This window comes from Saccopteryx bilineata, chromosome 2 (assembly GCF_036850765.1).
Source record: "Saccopteryx bilineata isolate mSacBil1 chromosome 2, mSacBil1_pri_phased_curated, whole genome shotgun sequence".
Classification (NCBI taxonomy): Eukaryota; Metazoa; Chordata; class Mammalia; order Chiroptera; family Emballonuridae; genus Saccopteryx; species Saccopteryx bilineata.
Window position 1 is genome coordinate 354902126 of NC_089491.1, and position 17541 is coordinate 354919666.

Below are 17541 nucleotides of genomic sequence, written 5' to 3' on the forward strand. Positions count from 1 at the left end.
CTTCCTAAATCAGCCACACCCCTTCTCGCACCCATTCCTGAGCTCCTCCTTCAGCACCGCCTTACTCCCGGTCACCTTTGCGCTGCGCGCCTGCGCCAGCTTCCAGCTGATTCTGGACCTGAGAGCTGCAGGGTTTTGCGCGCGCGCCCTCGACCCTTTTGCGCGCGCGGTGTCACCTTGGGCGCGAGCGGGGCCGCGCGCGCATGGGGCCGGGTGTCGAGGGCCATCGAGTAGTGATGGCGGCGGCGGCGGCGAGTCCCGGGGCCGGCGGGATGGACGGGAAACCCCGTACCTCCCCTAAGTCGGTCAAGTTCCTGTTTGGGGGCCTGGCCGGGTAAGCTCAGGCCCCAGGGATGGGAAAGAGGAGGAAGGGACGGGTGCAAGGAACCGGGCCCAGTTCATCCTAGGCTCTGTTGCAGTGTACCGAGCCGGCATGGGGTCAGCGTCGTTTTCAGTGTATTTGCACTGCCAGGATCTTTTATTACCCACTGCAAGATCCCTCCTAGGCTGCATGCAGGACCATTACATGATTCCCGCTGGGAGGCCACCTGAATTTCCCAACCCATTGCTTGGCTCTGCTGGGCTAATTGGGGTTCCAGGTCACTGCGTGGCTCTTGCCGGTATTGAATGCCCACTTCTCCTTGGGTCGGACTGCATGCAGTCCCAGGTCACTCTTTGACCCCCTTGGAACTACATGGAGCACTTGCATTGCATGGCTCCTCCTGGACCATTGGATTTTTTAGACTCATTTCTCTTGATACATACAGAATCTCAAACACATGCCCACCAGTTTCCTGAATATTTAGTCAATTGCATGGCAGGTCCTCCCCCTTATGACCTTTGTTGCCAGGCTCCAATGGGCACTGGTAGATCTGGGACACCAGGCCTTTGACTCTACCCCTGTCTTCCCCCAGGATGGGAGCCACAGTTTTTGTGCAACCCCTGGACCTGGTGAAGAACCGGATGCAGCTGAGTGGAGAAGGAGCCAAGACACGAGAATACAAAACCAGCTTCCATGCCCTCACCAGCATCCTTAAGGCAGAAGGGCTGAGGGGCATTTACACCGGGTATTGGGGTCACAGGATGGGAGTTAGGGTGTGGGTTGGCAGCTCCAGACCTTGACTTAATACCTTCACTCCCCAGGCTGTCAGCTGGCCTACTGCGCCAGGCCACTTACACCACCACTCGCCTTGGCATCTATACTGTGCTATTTGAACGCCTGACTGGGGCTGATGGTACGCCCCCTGGCTTTCTGCTGAAGGCCCTGATTGGCATGACTGCAGGTGCAACTGGTGCCTTTGTGGGAACACCAGCTGAGGTGGCTCTTATCCGCATGACCGCTGATGGTCGGTGAGTTCCAAGTCTGAGCCTGCCTGCAGCCCGTTTTTTAGACTCTAGAATTATGGACTAACTTCTTATCTTAGCTCTAGAGCAGAACATTTATCTGTTCTGCCCTTCCTTTTTTTGTTCCTGTGGGGCAGGCAGGATAATCTGTCTTGAGTTTGGGTTCTCCTTGCCTTTCCATCAGGCTTCCAGCTGACCAGCGTCGTGGCTACAAAAACGTGTTTAACGCCTTGATTCGAATCGCCCGGGAGGAAGGGGTCCCCACACTATGGAGGGTGAGTGAAGGGTCTGGGGAACATGGGGTTAGTTCTCAGGCATTTCTGACTCCTCTCCCATTCCCCACCCAGGGCTGCATCCCTACCATGGCTCGGGCTGTCGTTGTCAATGCTGCCCAGCTTGCCTCTTATTCTCAATCCAAGCAGTTCTTATTGGACTCAGGTGAGACGAAGAGCTGGGCCCTTAGCTTCCAGCCTGGCCTGGGCCAGCTGTGAGCTGACTGCCACTCCCTGCTTTGCCTCCCCCAGGCTACTTCTCTGACAACATCCTGTGCCACTTTTGTGCCAGCATGATCAGTGGCCTGGTCACTACTGCTGCATCCATGCCAGTGGACATTGTTAAAACCCGGTGAGTCTGCAGGCCTGAGCCTGGAGAAGGATGGAAGGGCCCCCTTTATGTCTCTCATGCCCCTACCTATTTTCCTTCAGGATCCAGAACATGCGAATGATTGACGGGAAGCCAGAATACAAAAACGGACTGGTGAGGAAGTAGGGCTGGGGGCTTGGGCTGAAGGATTGGATGCCCTGGGAAGACTGAGGGTGGCTGGGTATGAGGGCCAAGGCCCCAGAGGCCAGGTCTTAACACCTGTGTCCTGCCCGCCTGCCTATCTAGGATGTGCTGATGAAGGTCGTTCGCTATGAGGGCTTCTTCAGCTTATGGAAGGGCTTTACACCATACTATGCCCGCTTGGGCCCTCACACCGTCCTCACCTTCATCTTCTTGGAGCAGATGAACAAGGCCTACAAGCGTCTTTTCCTCAGTGGCTGAGGCAGGTGAGGGGCCTGGAGCCAGTGTGCTGGGGCTCCCACTCGCCTGCTGCCCCTACAGTCAGTGTGCCCCTGGGGGGCCTGGACTGCTGCCCTGGGCCCCTCTATTTATTTTCCCTCCACAGTGTGGATTTTTCCTCTGCGGTAAAGGACTTTTGTCTCTTCTACCCCTGCTCCAGCTTAACCTGCTTGTCCTGATCCTCATGGCCTCTCTGTCCCTGGTTGTGCCTTGGGGGGAACTGAAAACTCCCTGAGGATTTCCAGCCACTTGGGTTTAGGTTCAGGACACATAGGACAGCAGAAGATTCCCCTTCTCAGTAGGGAAACCAAGGCAGAGCTGAGGGGACCAGAGAGAACAAAAACTGTCAAGATGGTCAAAGGGTTTGCAGTGGGAGGATGTAGCCTTTCCTCCCTCCACCTCACTGAGGACATAATCAATAAATTGGATTGGTAACACTACCTCCAAATCTGAAGAGTTGTGAGGGCTGGAGTGGGAGGAGACTGGACAAAGAAGCGATTGAGAACAGAAGCTGGAGTTTTTAAGGAAATCTACTAAAGGAAAAGCACCTGCTTTTATCATGTAATTGATGTATAAATCAGTCTTGTTGCAGCAGCTGACTGGGTGAGAAAACCAAAATCCAAGCCCCGTGTCTTGCTTCCCAGCCACTCGCCAAGAACACTGCAGATGCACAAGTCAGCACAAATCATCTCACGTAATCTGCAGGAAAAGCTCTGGGGTCTGGTGACGGCTTCTGTGGCCTAAAGAGGGAGGGAGTAGAGTCTGAGAAGAGAAAGCTGATCTGGGGGGGGGGGGGTAGGTGGACAGGGCTTGAGGGAGTGAGCACAGGAGCTAGGCCCCCCAAGTCTGGAGCTTTGAGGAACATTATTGGCCAGAGACTTGATCTGCATGCTACATTAGAGAGAGTGACTGCCTTATCAGATGTGTGATTCCTGGCCCTGTTCTCAAGGAGCCTAAAAACTTCTTGTGGCATAAAAGGGCATGAAAAGGTCAACTGGAAGGAGGGTTGGACAGTATGAGGCTCAAAGTCTTTTGAGCCAGGCCAGGGGACAGGCAGGCAGCAGGTGGGAGCTATCCCTTTGGCAGAGCTTTTTGATAGAAGAGGTGGAGCTCAGCAGCCTGGCGTCCCTATTGGGCCCTCCCACTTCTATCTTTTTACTTGTTCCATGTACATGCTGGCCACTTTGAGACTTGAGGCATGAACATTGTACTTAAGAAATTCCAAGTCCAGGGAGGAAGATGACACAGGAGCAGTTAGGGAACTGGGAATGTAGAAATAGACTGTTGCTGAGTAATTTAGAGCACCTGGCTCTGCCTAGGGGAGGAGAGACCTGTGCACAGAAGCAGTTATACAGGCTGGGGGGGCGGGGCAGTACTCCTGGCTGACAGAGCAAAGGCTCAGAGGAGAAGGCTGGGGAGCAGATGATCTACTCAATGTTTGCAATAGCTGGGGCACAGATGGTAAAGTATTTGTTGTGAGAGATAAAATAGAGTGTTCAGTGGATCAGTGCATAGAAGTCAATTGCCAAGCTCAGGAGTTTGTTCTCTGTCTGGGGAAAGAGTTCAGAGCAGGAAAAATGCAGTCAGGTTTTCAAGTTTAGGAGGATCCTTCCAGCACCTTCTGCGGAAAGGAGTCTCTGTGAAGCCAGAAAGTCTCTGCCTTCCCATTTTCTGGGCCCAGTCCTTGGTTTTGGCTGGAATTAAGGTAGAAGAGAAGGCCCCATCAAATGTGGTAGGGAGAATGGGAGATTCTGGCAGCAGGTGAGAGAAGTGGGTTCCATTTGCATGTATCCTCACTTGAGAGGAGGAAACAGACTCTTCTGTAAAAGCCACACCCTCTGTCCCACTCGCTGGGACAGAGCCACAGGTGCAGGCAGGCACCCTCCTTTACACCTGCCGCTGCAGGCCGCAGGCGGGTAGGCCTCGGCGGTGTAACGAACCTTCAGGGAAACATGGTTCTTGATTTCGAACCGGAGCTTGGAGTGGCCTGGAGTGTGGTCACCGTGGACGGGAAGTGCCAGCTAAGACTAGAGCTTTGTTAAGTGAGTAATGCAACTCGAGTGATGGTAGTTGGGAACTTGGGAATGCTAGAGACAAGTGTGCCAGCCATTCTTTCCCTCCCAAAAAAAAATCTAATTTTTCTTTTTGACATTTTTTATACAAATAATATGATAGGAAACTAGAAAATGCCAGGCAGAGGAAGGAAAACTCTATTCCATCCAGAGACCAATTAGGGCTCACATGTTGATAAGTCTCTTCTCAAAATTTCAATACACAAGTGTGGGGGCCACATTCTTTTTTTTTATTTGCTTTAAATTTGAAATTTTACTGATTTTTAAGAGGAAGAGAAAAAAAAAAAAGGGAAGAGAGAGAGCAAGAGAGATGGGGACATCGATCTGGTTCTGAATGTGCCCTATCAGAGGTCAAACTGGCAATCTGTACTTTGGGACGCCACTCTAACCAACCAAGCTATCTAGCCAGGGCAAATTTTTTTAATTTATTGGTTTTTTTTAAAAAAAAGACAAACATCAATTTATTGTTTCACTTATTTATGCATTCATTGGTTGATTGTTGTATGTGCCCTGACCGGGGATCAAACCCGCAACCTTGGTGTGCCCGGGCCACAGCCTTACTTGCTTTTTCCTAAAACTTCCCCAAAGTGGTAATGTCTAAGAAACACCCCCTCCCCCATCTGACGCAGCATTGAGAGCTTTCTCCTATGACCTGCCCAGCTCCATCTCACTACCCGTCCTGGTTTGCTGGGTCTGAGGCTGTGTTCCTGTGGCATGAAGAGGAGGCTTCTGTTAAAGGAAGAGTAATTAAGACCTCCCCCTGACCCTGTGCTTTTAATCCCCCAACCCCCCAGCTAGTTCCCAGTAAGAAAGCCCATCAGAACCTCTCAAAGTCCCCAAGTCATCCAATTTCAGAGGCTGTGGCCAGAGTATCTAATGCCTACTGTACCCAGCAGATCTTGACCACGGCCCAGACTCAGGACTGAGGGTCGCCGTCCTGCCACCAGAGGCCCCACACGGCCATTAGACCGGACCCATAGGAAGAGGCTGGAGCGGAAAGTTGGGAATGACCCTTGAAGGAAAAGCAGCCAGGCCCGGGGGACAGTCACTTGTCTTCCTCTCTGCAGCTCTAGATGTGTGGTGTGCATGGCGGTGGCCAGGGCAACAGACTGGCCAAAGCCCATGGCCTGTGGTTTCAAGTGCTGGACCCAGGTTAGCAGCAGGATCAGGACCACAGAAGCAAACAGAAGCCAGAGGAGACCCAAGATGTAGAAACCCAGGGGGAGGAGACAGCAAAAGTCAGGGATGAGAAAAGGGTCATTTCTGAAGCTATCCACATTCCCTTGAGCCAACCCCCGGACCTTTGGGAGGTCAATAAATTCAGAGATGATGATTGTGGTGGATTCTAAGGTAGTAGGGAGTGAGGTGGGTTCTGTGGTTGTTAAGAATATGGTTGGTCCTGAAGTGATTAGGGTTTTGATGGGTTCTGGGATGGTTGGGGGTACTGGGGTGGTCCGGGTTGTGGTGGGTTCTGGGGTGGTCCGGGTTGTGGGTTCTGGGGTGGTCGGGGTTGTGGGTTCTGGGGTGGTCGGAGTTGTGGTGGGTTCTGGGGTGGTCGGAGTTGTGGGTTGGGTGGTTGGGGGATCTGGGGTGGTCGGGGTTGTGGGTTCTTGGGTGGTTGGGGTTGTGGGTTCTGGGGTGGTCGGGGTTGTGGGTTCTGGGGTGGTCGGGGTTGTGGTGGTCTCTGGGGATATTAGGGTTATAGCTTGTTTAGTAGTGGGTTTTGGAGTTTTGGAGAATGCAATTGATTCTGTGGTGGGTGAAAATGTGGTCTGTTCCCTAGTGGACTCTTGGGTTGGAGGCAAGTAGGGCATTTGGCTATCTAGAGAAGCAGTAGAGTAGGCTCCTGAGTAGAGTAGGCTCCAGTGGGTTGTAAGAACTTTGGTGCTGGTGACCACAGCCCTTGTGGCAGGCATCTTATCACTCTTATTGTCCTCTTCTTCATAGTTATCATAGTCATCTGTGTCATCACCACGACTGTCAGGGGGACAGTCCTTTCCTGAGAAGGTAAAGACAGGTGTTTTGGGCACATTGCTACATTGCACACTCTCCACATTGGGAGTCATGGCCTTGACATCCACACCCTCTTTCCATAAGTAGACATTTTGGGAATTGTCTTGCAGCCAACGACTGAAATAAAGGAGGTCGCAGTTGCAAAACCAGGGGTTGCTGTGGAGAAAAACAAAAGGCAGGAGGTGGTGCCCAAAGAAGCCCTTTGGTATTGTGTGTAGCCAGTTCTTTTGGAGGAAGAGGGTGTCAAGCTCCTCCAATCCATCCAGAAACCCAAGGGGCAGCTCACTCAACTTGTTCTCAGCCAGATCGAGCTTCCTCAGCTTGGTTGTGTGTGCCAGGAGTTCGGCGGGCAAACTCTCCAGCTCATTGCCACGCAGGGAGAGCTCATGAAGTTGGCTCAGGCCATCTAGGGCACCAGGAGACAATGAGGTCAGATTATTGTAGGAGACATCCAGGGTAGTGAGGGCTGGCAGTGCCCGTCCTAGCAAGGGCAGTCTTTTCAACTTATTGCGGGGTATTTCCAGGGTCTCCAGCAATGGCAGCTTCCCATCAACCTGCAAGTTGGTCAGCTTGCTGTCACCCAGATACAGCTGAGAAAGGCGAGTCAGAGGCACCAGGGATGCCATGGAGAAGGTGCCCAAGGGGTTCCCACCCAGGTGGAGGATGGTTGTGTCTGCTGGCAAATCTGGAGGCAACGCCTTCAGCCCCTGGTTATCACAGTTCACTTCCACCTGGCTGGCCACCTTGGAGACCTCACAGGTGGATCTGAGGAGTGAAGGGCTTGGCAGCAGGAGCAGCAAGAGGAGGAGAGGCATGGGGACCTGTGGGCAAAGGGAGTTTGGGTACCCCACTGGCCCTCGGCATTATTCCCCAAGGCCCTAGCTCTTGCTGAGGCTTCCAGGATCCTTTTCAGGAACAGCTCCCACACCTCCCATCCTCTCCTACCCTTACCCCCCAAACCTAAACTGCTAGCACCAGGTTCTTGGTCCTTATCCCTCCCACAGACCCCCACCTTACCCAGCCCCAATCCCAGCTTACAGGCAGGCAGAGAAACCTCCAGATGCACAGAGCTTCGTCCAGGGTGTGACTGTGTCCTTTCTTCCAGCTCCGGGAGGGCCTGGTCAGGAACAGGAAGGGGATGGGGAGGAAATGCTAGCCTGATAGAGACTCCTGTGACCCAGTGAGCAGTCTCCCTTCCGGACCCAGGCCCTTATCACCCCCTTCCACAACTTTCCCCCAGGCCCTCCTTTTGGCTCTATTCTCTCCCACTCTCCTTCTACACTGGGGAGATTGGGAGTGAACTCCTCCAACCACCACCACCATCCAGCTTTTGGAAACCTCTCCAGCTGCCACTCTCATTTCCCCTTCACGGCTACATTCTTAGAGTTGTCTAATTTTAACCCTCACCTCTCTCTGCCTTCTCACCCGACTCGCTCGAGGCTGGTTTCTTAACCCCCACCATTCCATTGGTTCAGATCTTCTTCTTCTTTTTTTTTTTTTTTTGTATTTTTCTGAAGCTGAAAACAGGGAGAGACAGAGTCCCGCATGCGCCCAACCAGGATCCACCCGGAATGCCCACCAGGGGGCGATGCTCTGCCCCTCCGGTGGGGGAGGGTCGCTCTGTTGCAACCAGAGCCACTCTAGTGCCTGGGGCAGAGACCAAGGAGCCATCCCCAGCACCCGGGCCATCTTTGCTCCAATGGAGCCTTGGCTGCGGGAGGGGAACAGAGACTGAGAGGAAGGAGAGGGGGAGGGGTGGAGAAGCAGATGGGTGCCTCTCCTGTGTGCCCTGGCCGGGAATCAAACCCAGGACTTCTGCACTCCAGGCCGATGCTCTACCACTGAGCCAACCAGCCAGGGCTGGTTCAGTTCTTGACAAGGTTGACAGTGCCCCCATACTCCTCTACATCCACAGGACACTTGTCCATTATGATGTTTTCCACAGCCTGTGTACTCATGATCATACCCACCTTGGGGCTCATGACACTAATTTTTTTTTTCTTTTTTTGTTTTCTGAAGTTGGAAATAGGGAGGCAGTCAGACTCCCGCATGAGCCCGACTGGGATCCACCTGGCATGCCCACCAGGGGTCGATGTTCTGCCCATCTGGGGCGTCGCTCTGTTGCATCCAGAGCCATTCTAGCACCTGAGGCAGAGGCCACAGAGCCATCCTCAGTGCCCGGGCCATCTTTGCTCCAATGGAGCCTTGGCTGCAGGAGGGGAAGAGAGAGACAGAGAGGAAGGAGAGGGGGAGGGGTGGAGAAGCAAATGGGCGCTTCTCCTGTGTGCCCTGGCCGGGAATCGAACCCGGGACTCCTGCACGCCAGGCCGACGCTCTACCACTGAGCCAACCAGCTGGCGACCTCGGGGTCTCAAACCTGAGTCCTCTGCATCCAAGTCCGATGCTCTATCCACTGCGCCACCACCTTGGTCAGGCATGTTTTAAAATTCTTGTAGCATACCAGTCTACTGTGGCACACCACTTGGAAATCTCTAGTCTAAAATAGATACAAAGAGGCCTTGGCCGGTTGGCTCAGTGGTAGAGCGTCGGCCTGGCGTGCAGGGGTCCCGGGTTCGATTCCCGGCTAGGGCACACAGGAGAAGCGCCCATCTGCTTCTCCACCCCTCCCTCTCTCCTTTCTCTCTGTCTCTCTCTTCCCCTCCCGCAGCCGAGGCTCCATTGGAGCAAAGATTGCCTGGGCGCTGGGGATGGCTCCTTGGCCTCTGCCCCAGGCGCTAGAGTGACACTGGTCGCGGCAGAGCGATGCCCCCTGGTGGGCAGAGCGTTGCCCCCTGGTGGGCGTGCTGGGTGGATCCCGGTTGGGCACATGCGGGAGTCTGTCTGACGGTCTCTCCCCGTTTCTAGCTTTGGAAAAATACAAATAATAATAATAATAATAATAAAATAGATACAAAGAGCCTGACCTGTGGTGGTGCAGTGGATAGAGCGTTGACCTGGAATGCTGAGGTTGCTGGTTTGAAGCCCCAGACTGGCCCAGTTAAGGCACATATGAGAAGCAGCAACTACAAGTTGATGCTTCTCACTCTTCCCCAACCATCTTTCTCTCTCTCTCCTCTCTCTAGAAATCAATAAATCTTTTTAAAAATAGATACAAGCCCTGGCCGGTTGGCTCAGTGGTAGAGCGTCAGCCTGGCGTGCGGGGGACCCGGGTTTGATTCCCGGCCAAGGCACACAAGAGGAGCACCCATCTGCTTCTCCACCCCTCCCCCTCTCCTTCCTCTCTGTCTCTCTCTTCCCCTCCCGCAGCCGAGGCTCCATTGGAGCAAAGATTGCCCGGGCGCTGGGGATGGCTCCTTGGCCTCTGCCCCAGGCGCTAGAGTGGCTCTGGTCGAAACAGAGTGATGCCCTGGAGGGGCAGAGCATCCCCCCCTGGTGGGCAGAGCGTTGCCCCCTGGTGGGCATGCCGGGTGGATCCCGGTCGAGCGCATGCGGGAATCTGTCTGACTGTCTCTCCCCGTTTCCAGCTTCAGAAAAATACAAAAAAAAAAAAAAATAGATACAAAGCCCTGGCCGGTTGACTTAGTAGTAAAGCATCAGTCTTAGTAGTAAAGCATGTGGAAGTCTCAGGTTCGATTCCCGGCCAGGGCACACAGGAGAAGAACCCATCTGCTTCTCCACCTTTCCCCCTCTCCTTCCTCTCTCTCTTCCCTTCCCGCAGCCAAGGCTCCACAGGAGCAAGGTTGGCCCAGGTTTTGAGGATGGCTTTATGGCCTCTGCCTCAGGCACTAGAATGGCTCTGGCCGCAATGGAGCAATGCCCCAGATGGGCAGAGCATCGCCCCCAAGTGGGCATGCCGGGTGGATCCCAGTTGGGTGATGCGGGAGTCTGACTGCCTCCCCGCTTCTAATCAGAAAAATACAAAAAAAAAAATAGATACAAAGGAAGAAAAAAAAGTAAACAACAAAAAAGAAAATGAAACAAAAGCCAAAAAGAAGAAAGAAAAAGAAATAAAAATAAAACAAAAAGGAAAGAAAATACAAGAGAAATGAAAATCACTGGTTCAGCCATTCAATCAATACAAAGAAAATGTCTAAAAAATAAACAAAGAAAATTTCTGATAATCATCTTTACCTCGTCCCCTCCCTCATTCTCACATCTAACCTGTCACCAGGTTTCATTGATTTTACTTCCTAATCTCTCTCAGATCTACTTTCTATTCCTACTGCCAGAATTCTTAGTCCAGGGTGTCATCTTCTCCCTGCTGCTTCACTGCAACAGCCTTCCATGTGGTCTCCCAGCTTCTGACTTTTCTTCTTCCTATTCCCCACTGGAGTTGTCTTTCAGAACTTCAGATTTGCTCAAATCCTTCCACGGTTTGAAACTCATCAATGGCTTTTTTTTTTCTTTCTGTAGTGAGAAGAGCGGAGGCAGAGAGACAGACTCCCACATGCAATCGTCTGGGATACACCCGGCAAGCCCACTAGGGGGCGATGCTCTGCCCATGTAATGCATTGCTCCATTGCAACTAGAGCCATTCTAGTGCTTGAAGCAAGGCCATGGAGCCATCCTCAGTGCCCAAACCAATTTGTTTCAATGGAGCCTTGGCTGTAGGAGAGGAAAAGACAGCTAGGGAGAAGGGAGAGAGGGAATGGTGGAGAAGCAGATAGTTGCTTCTCCTTTGTGCCCTGACCGGGAATCAAACCCAGGACATCCACGTGCTGAGCTGACACTTTACCACTTAGCCAACTGGCCAAGGCCTATCAAGGGCTCTTTATAGTCCTCAGGAGGAAGTCTAAGACCCCTAACATGACCTATAGAGTCCTATTTTCTTTCTTTCCTTCCTTCCTTCTTTCCTTCCTTCCTTCCTTCCTTCCTTCCTTCCTTCCTTCCTTCTCTCTCTCTCTCTCTCTCTCTCTCCCTCGAAAGAAAGAGAGAGAGAGAGAGAGAGAGGAACATCAAGCTGCTCCTGTGTGTTGCCTGACTGGGAAATTGAACTGGCAACTTTCACGCTCCAGGATGAGGCTCTAACCACCTGAGCTATCCAGCCAAGACTTAATTTTTCGGGTTCGATTCCCAGCCAGGGCACACAGGAGAGGTGTTCATTTGCTTCTCCACCCCTCCGCCGCGCTTTCCTCTCTGTCTCTCTCTTCCCCTCCCGCAGCCAGGGCTCCATTGGAGCAAAGATGGCCCCGGGCACTGGGGATGGCTCTGTGGCCTCTGCCTCAGGCGCTAGAGTGGCTCTGGTCGCAACATGGTGACGCCCAGGATGGACAGAGCATCGCCCCCTGGTGGGCAGAGCGTTGCCCCTGGTGGGCGTGCCGGGTGGATCCCGGTCGGGCGCATGCGGGAGTCTGTCTGACTGTCTCTCCCTGTTCCAGCTTCAGAAAAATGAAAAAAAAAAAAATTTTTTTTATTGATTTTTACAGACAGAGAGGAAGAGAGGGGGGAGGGGGAAGGGAAGCGTTTGTTGTCCCACTCATTTGTGCATTCCTTGGTTGCTTCCTGTGTGTGCCCTGACCAGGCATTGAACCCACAATCTTGTTGTTTTGGGACGATGTCCTTAACTGGCTGAGCTACAGGGCCAACAGCCCCATCTCTTAACACTCTACCCTTCACTCTAGACTGTTCTCTTTCTTGTGCCTGAATTCTCTTCTTTTTTTTTTTTCTTTTTTTTTCTGAAGCTGGAAACGGGGAGAGACAGTCAGACAGACTCCTGCATGCGCCCAACCGGGATCCACCCGGTACGCCCACTAGGGGCGACGCTCTGCCCACCAGGGGGCGTCGCTCTGCCGCTACCAGAGCCACTCTAGCGCCTGGGGCAGAGACCAAGGAGCCATCCCCAGCACCCGGGCCATCTTTGCTCCAATGGAGCCTTGGCTGCGGGAGGGGAAGAGAGAGACAGAGAGGAAGGAGGGGAGGGGTGGAGAAGCAAATGGGCGCTTCTCCTATGTGCCCTGGCTGGGAATCGAACCCGGGTCCCCCGCACGCCAGGCCGACGCTCTACCGCTGAGCCAACCGGCCAGGGCCTGAACTCTCTTCTTATCCCTTATCCCCTTCTGTTTAACTCTTACTTATTTGGAAAATTCCAGCCCAGAAAATCTTGCTCTAGAAAGCCTTATAGGATTTCTCAACAAAAGGTTAGTTTTCTGTTCCAGAGATTTCAGCCTCCATGTCTGTTGGCTCACTGCCCCTTCTTTTTTTTTTTTTTTTTTAATTTATCCATTTTAAAGAGGAGAGGGAGAGACAGAGGGAGAGAGAGAGAGAGGAGAGACAGAGAGAGAGAAGGGGGGGAGGAGCTGGAAGCATCAACTCCTATATGTGCCTTGACCAGGCAAGCCCAGGGTTTCGAACCGGCGATCTCAGCATTTCCAGGTCGACACTTTATCCACTGCGCCACCACAGGTCAGGTCCACTGCTCCTTCTAATGATTAAAATGTCCCACCTGCCTGACCTGTGGTGATACAGTGGATAAAGCATCGACCTGGAACATCTGAGGTCGCTGGTTCGAAACTCCGGGCTTGCCCGGTCAAGGCACATATGGGAGTTGATGCTTCTTGCTCCTCCCTCCTTCTCTCTCTCTCTCTCTCTCTCTCTCTCTCTCTTTCTCTTTCTCTCTCTCTTTCTCTTTCCCTCTGTCTCTCTCTCTCTCTCTCCTCCCTCTCTAGAATAAATAATTTTTTTTAAAAATTAAAAAAAAAAAGTCCCACCTACTGTCTTCCAGAAAGGGCACCATGCACCCACCTGAGCATGCCCGTCTGTTCACCACTGGTGACTGTAAACGGCGCACGCTTGAACCAGGTGCAGTTAATCTGTAGACTTGCCATTTATATAATTTGCCGGCTGCAAAAATTATTTGAACATGTGGAGAAAATGAGGCAGGAAGTAAGGTAGAAAGTTGTATATACAGGCTGTGATGTGGAATAAGGCCCCTGAGGCTGTTGGTTTTTGCTGCATTGATATCAGAGTTTTTAGTTATAAGCAACAAAAATGTGTTCTAGTTAGCCGGACTGGTGGTGGCACAGTCAATAGGGTGTTGGACTAAGATGCAGAGGTCCCAGGTTCAAAACCCCGAGGTCGCTGGCTTGAGCATGGGCTCATCTGGTGTGAGTACAGGCTCACTAGCTTGAGTCCAAGGTCTGTGGCTTGAGCAAGGGGTCACTGGCTCAACTTAATTCCCTCCTCCCTCGTCAAGGCATGTGTGTGAAGCAATCAGTGAACAAAGTAATGCAACTATGAGTTGATGCTTCTCATCTCTCTCCCTTCCAGTCTCTCTCTCTAAAAAAAGAAGGACATTGACCTTATCATTACCATTAAAAAAACAACAACAATGTTCTGTTCTGACCTGACCAGGCAGTGGCACAGCGGATAGAGTTTCAGATTGGGACACAGAGGATCCAGGTTCGAAACCCCTAGGTGGCCAGCTTGAGCATGGGCTCATCCAGCTTAAGCGCGGGTTCACCAACTTGAGCGTGGGGTCATAGAAATGATCCCATGGTCACTGGCTTGAAGTCCAAGGTGCTGGCTTCAGCCCAGACATCGCTGGCTTGAGCAAGGGGTCACTAGCTCTGCTGTAGCACCTCCACCCCTGTTAAGGCACATATGAGAAAGCAATCAATGAACAACTAAGATTCGGCAATAAAGAAATGATACTTATCTCTCTCCCTTCCTGCCTGCCTGTCTCTCTCTCTGTCTCTGTAAAAAAAAAAGTTCTGGTTAATTTAGGCTGAAAGAAATTATATTAAAAATACATTAGCTACTTCACAGATTTGTCAGTGAAGGCTAGAAAACTGGACGTGGAAATATGTAGCCAAGGCAGTGCCCAGAACTAGGCTGCAGAACCAGTCTGGTGAACAAAACTGCTCCTGCTGCAAGACCAGATCATTGAAGCCAGTGATCTGGCTCCAGCTGCCAAGCCAGAGACTCAGTATATTCACAATCTCCCTGCTGCAAGAACTCTGCACCAATGGTACCCCTTTGTGATACTAGCTCCTGATTCAAAGTCTGGTGTGAGTCTGATTGGTCATGTGTCTGTGACCCAGCTGCAAGGGGTTGGTGAAAGCAAGTATCTGATATTATCAGCTTCTGTAATAGAAGCCAAGTTCTGCTTCTCTGAAGATTCATAAGTTGAAGGATTTTTGTAGTCATAGGAAAGCGATTCATATGCTTTGGCACATACTGAAATGATCCTATGTTTTATTTTCTTCACATGTCAATGGCCTTAATTTTTTTCTAACTTTGCATCTTTGAGTACTTGGGATGAATCCAACTTAGCCATTATGAATTATTTTTTTAATGTAATTCTAGGTTGGTTTGCTCACATTTTATCTAAAACTTTTACATCTAAGTTAGAAAATAAGAAAGGCATGGGTTGATGTCAGAATCATGGCTGAGTGAGAAGACTCCATTGTTTCTACAATTAATCTTGCAACAAGCCAGACAATTATAACTCAAAAAAGGCCTGACCAGGCAGTGATGCAGCGGATAGAATGTCGGACTAGTATGCAGAGGACCCAGGGTTGAAACTCCAAGGTTGCTGGCTTGAATGTAAGCTCATCCAGCTTGAGCACAGGCTCACCAGCTTGAGTGTGGGATCATAGACATGGTCCCCGTGGTCACTGGCTTGAGCCCAAGGTTGCTGGCTTGAGCAAGGGGTCACTAACTCTGCTGTAGCCCCCTGGTCAAGGCACATATGAGAAAGCAATCAACAACTAAGGAGCTGCAATGAAGAATTGATACTTCTCTGGCCCTGGCTGGTTGGCTCAGTGATAGAGCATCGGCCTGGAGTATGCAAGTCCCAGGTTTGATTTCTGGCCACGGTACACAGGAGAAGCGCCCATCTACTTCTCTACTCTTCCCTGTCTCCTTTCTCTCCATCTCTCTCTTCCCCTCCTAGAGCCAAGGCTTCGTTGGAGCAAAGTTGGCCTGGGAACTGAGGATGGCTCTATGGCCTCCACCTCAGGCGTTAGAATGGCTCAGGTTGCAACAGAGCAACACCCCAGAAGTGCAGAGCATCGCCCCCTTGTGGGCTTACCCGGTGGATCCCTGTCAGGCACATGAGGGAGTTTTTCTCTTTGCCTCCCTGCTTCAGAAAAATAAAAAAAAATAAAAAAAAAGAATTGATGCTTCTCATCTCTCTCCCTTCCTGTCTGTCTGTCCCCCTCTCTGTCTCTCTCTCTCTGTTTCTGTTACAAAAAAAAAAGATTCTCCACTCAACATTTATGTATCAGACCATCGGAAGGAAGGCATATTGAAATAAGTAGGAGAAGTGGCACTGGGGGAAGATGGGACAGTGGGCACTGACACAGCTCAGCACCCACCATGGCTCCAACAGGAGTGGTAGCAGAGAAGTCAGGGTGCAGCCCTCACACTATGGCCTGGAGCAGAAGAGGAGCAGAAGCAGTTTCTTTTTTTTTTTTTTTTGTATTTTTCTGAAGCCAGAAACAGGGAGAGACAGTCAGACAGACTCCCGCATGCGCCCGACCGGGATCCACCTGGCACGCCCACCAGGGGCGACGCTCTGCCCACCAGGGGGCGATGCTCTGCCCCTCCGGGGCGTCGCTCTGCCGCAACCAGAGCCACTCTAGCGCCTGGGGCAGAGGCCAAGGAGCCATCCCCAGCGCCCAGGCCATCTTTGCTCCAATGGAGCCTTGGCTGCGGGAGGGGAAGAGAGAGACAGAGAGGAAGGAGGGGGGGTGGAGAAGCAAATGGGCGCTTCTCCTATGTGCCCTGGCCGGGAATCGAACCCGGGTTCCCCGCACACCAGGCCGATGCTCTACCGCTGAGCCAACCGGCCAGGGCCAGAAGCAGTTTCTTGAAGAAGGCCATTTCCCTTCTCCCCTCCACATCATGGCACAGCCAAGTGACGGTGACTGGTAAGCTTAAAATAACAGCCTGACCGGGTGGTGGTGCAGTGGATAGAGCGTCGGACTGGGATGCCGAGGACCCAGGTTCGAGACCCCGAGGTCTCCAGCTTGAGCGTGGGCTCATCTGGTTTGAGCAAAGCTCACCAGCTTGGACCCAAGGTCTCTGGTTTGAGCAAGGGGGTTACTCGGTCTGCTGCAGCCCCAACAGTCAAGGCACATATGAGAAAGCAATCAATGAACAACTAGGGTGTTGCAACAAAAGACTGATAATTGATGCTTCTCATCTCTGTCTGTCCCTATCTATCCCTCTTTCTGTCTCTCGTCTCTGTAAAAAATAAAAAAATAAAAAATAACACAACAGTGCTTACAACCATTACTGGAAGGAGGTTGGGATTACAAGATTGCTAACTTACCTCCCCTGCCCCGTACTCCCTGGCAGAGCCTGGTAAAGAAAACCAAGATGTCTTAAGCACCACAGCAAAAAGAAAGTACTCTACCTATCAACCTGCTGATTTAAAAAAAAATTCTTACTGACTTTAGCAAGAGAGGAAGGGAGAGAGAGACAGCCACATCAATCTGTTCCTGTCATGGATTGAACCAGCAGCCTCTGCACTTCAGGACAATGCTCTAACCAACCGAGTTATCCAGCCAGGGCTCAACCTGCTGAATTGTTGAGAGCAAATAGTATCTAAAACAAACAAATTACACTACGTCAATGTGCAGAGAAAGAAACCATTAAATACCATAAACAACCAAAGTAACTTGGGAGCGCAGAAAGAAAAAAAGATAAAGTTCAAAGTCATGGAAGATGGTGATTTAAACCAGTGGTTTTCAATTTTTTACACTTGATGACCTAGCCAGCTGCAAATGAAAACACACAACGAATAAAGTTTTATCTTTTTTATTTTTTTATTTTTTTATTTTTCTGAAGCTGGAAACAGGGAGAGACAGACAGACTCCCGCATGCGCCGGGCCGGGATCCACCCAGCACGCCCACCAGGGGCGACACTCTGCCCACCAGGGGGCGATGCTCTGCCCCTCCGGAGGACCGCTCTGCCGCGACCAGAGCCACTCTAGCGCCTGGGGCAGAGGCCAAGGAGCCATCCCCAGCGTCCGGGCCATCTTTGCTCCAATGGAGCCTTGGCTATGGGAGGGGAAGAGAGAGACAGAGAGGAAGGGGTGGGTGGAGAAGCAAATGGGTGCTTCTCCTATGTGCCCTGGCTGGG

General features: G+C 51.7%; 2 protein-coding genes across 3 annotated transcripts; one reads left to right on the forward strand and one right to left on the reverse strand.

Annotated features, from left to right (window-relative positions):
• Positions 1-64: 64 nt before the first annotated feature.
• Positions 65-2846, forward strand: SLC25A11 (solute carrier family 25 member 11). 2 transcript variants are annotated; one of them, XM_066262870.1, is made up of 9 exons: positions 65-334; positions 915-1067; positions 1144-1350; positions 1529-1619; positions 1692-1782; positions 1869-1968; positions 2049-2100; positions 2233-2393; positions 2567-2846. In XM_066262870.1, the coding sequence occupies exons 1-8, from the start codon at positions 204-206 to the stop codon at positions 2386-2388; spliced, it is 981 nt and encodes a 326-aa protein (XP_066118967.1). In that variant the 5' UTR covers positions 65-203; the 3' UTR covers positions 2389-2393; positions 2567-2846. The 2 variants fall into 2 exon arrangements, with proteins under 2 accessions (XP_066118967.1, XP_066118966.1); XM_066262869.1 differs by having other exon boundaries at positions 2233-2846.
• Positions 2533-7590, reverse strand: GP1BA (glycoprotein Ib platelet subunit alpha). The gene is made up of 2 exons (XM_066262866.1): positions 7530-7590; positions 2533-7312 (listed from the first exon to the last, which is right to left on the reverse strand). The coding sequence occupies exon 2, from the start codon at positions 7304-7306 to the stop codon at positions 5330-5332; it is 1977 nt and encodes a 658-aa protein (XP_066118963.1). The 5' UTR covers positions 7307-7312; positions 7530-7590; the 3' UTR covers positions 2533-5329.
• Between the last annotated feature and the right edge of the window lie 9951 nt (positions 7591-17541).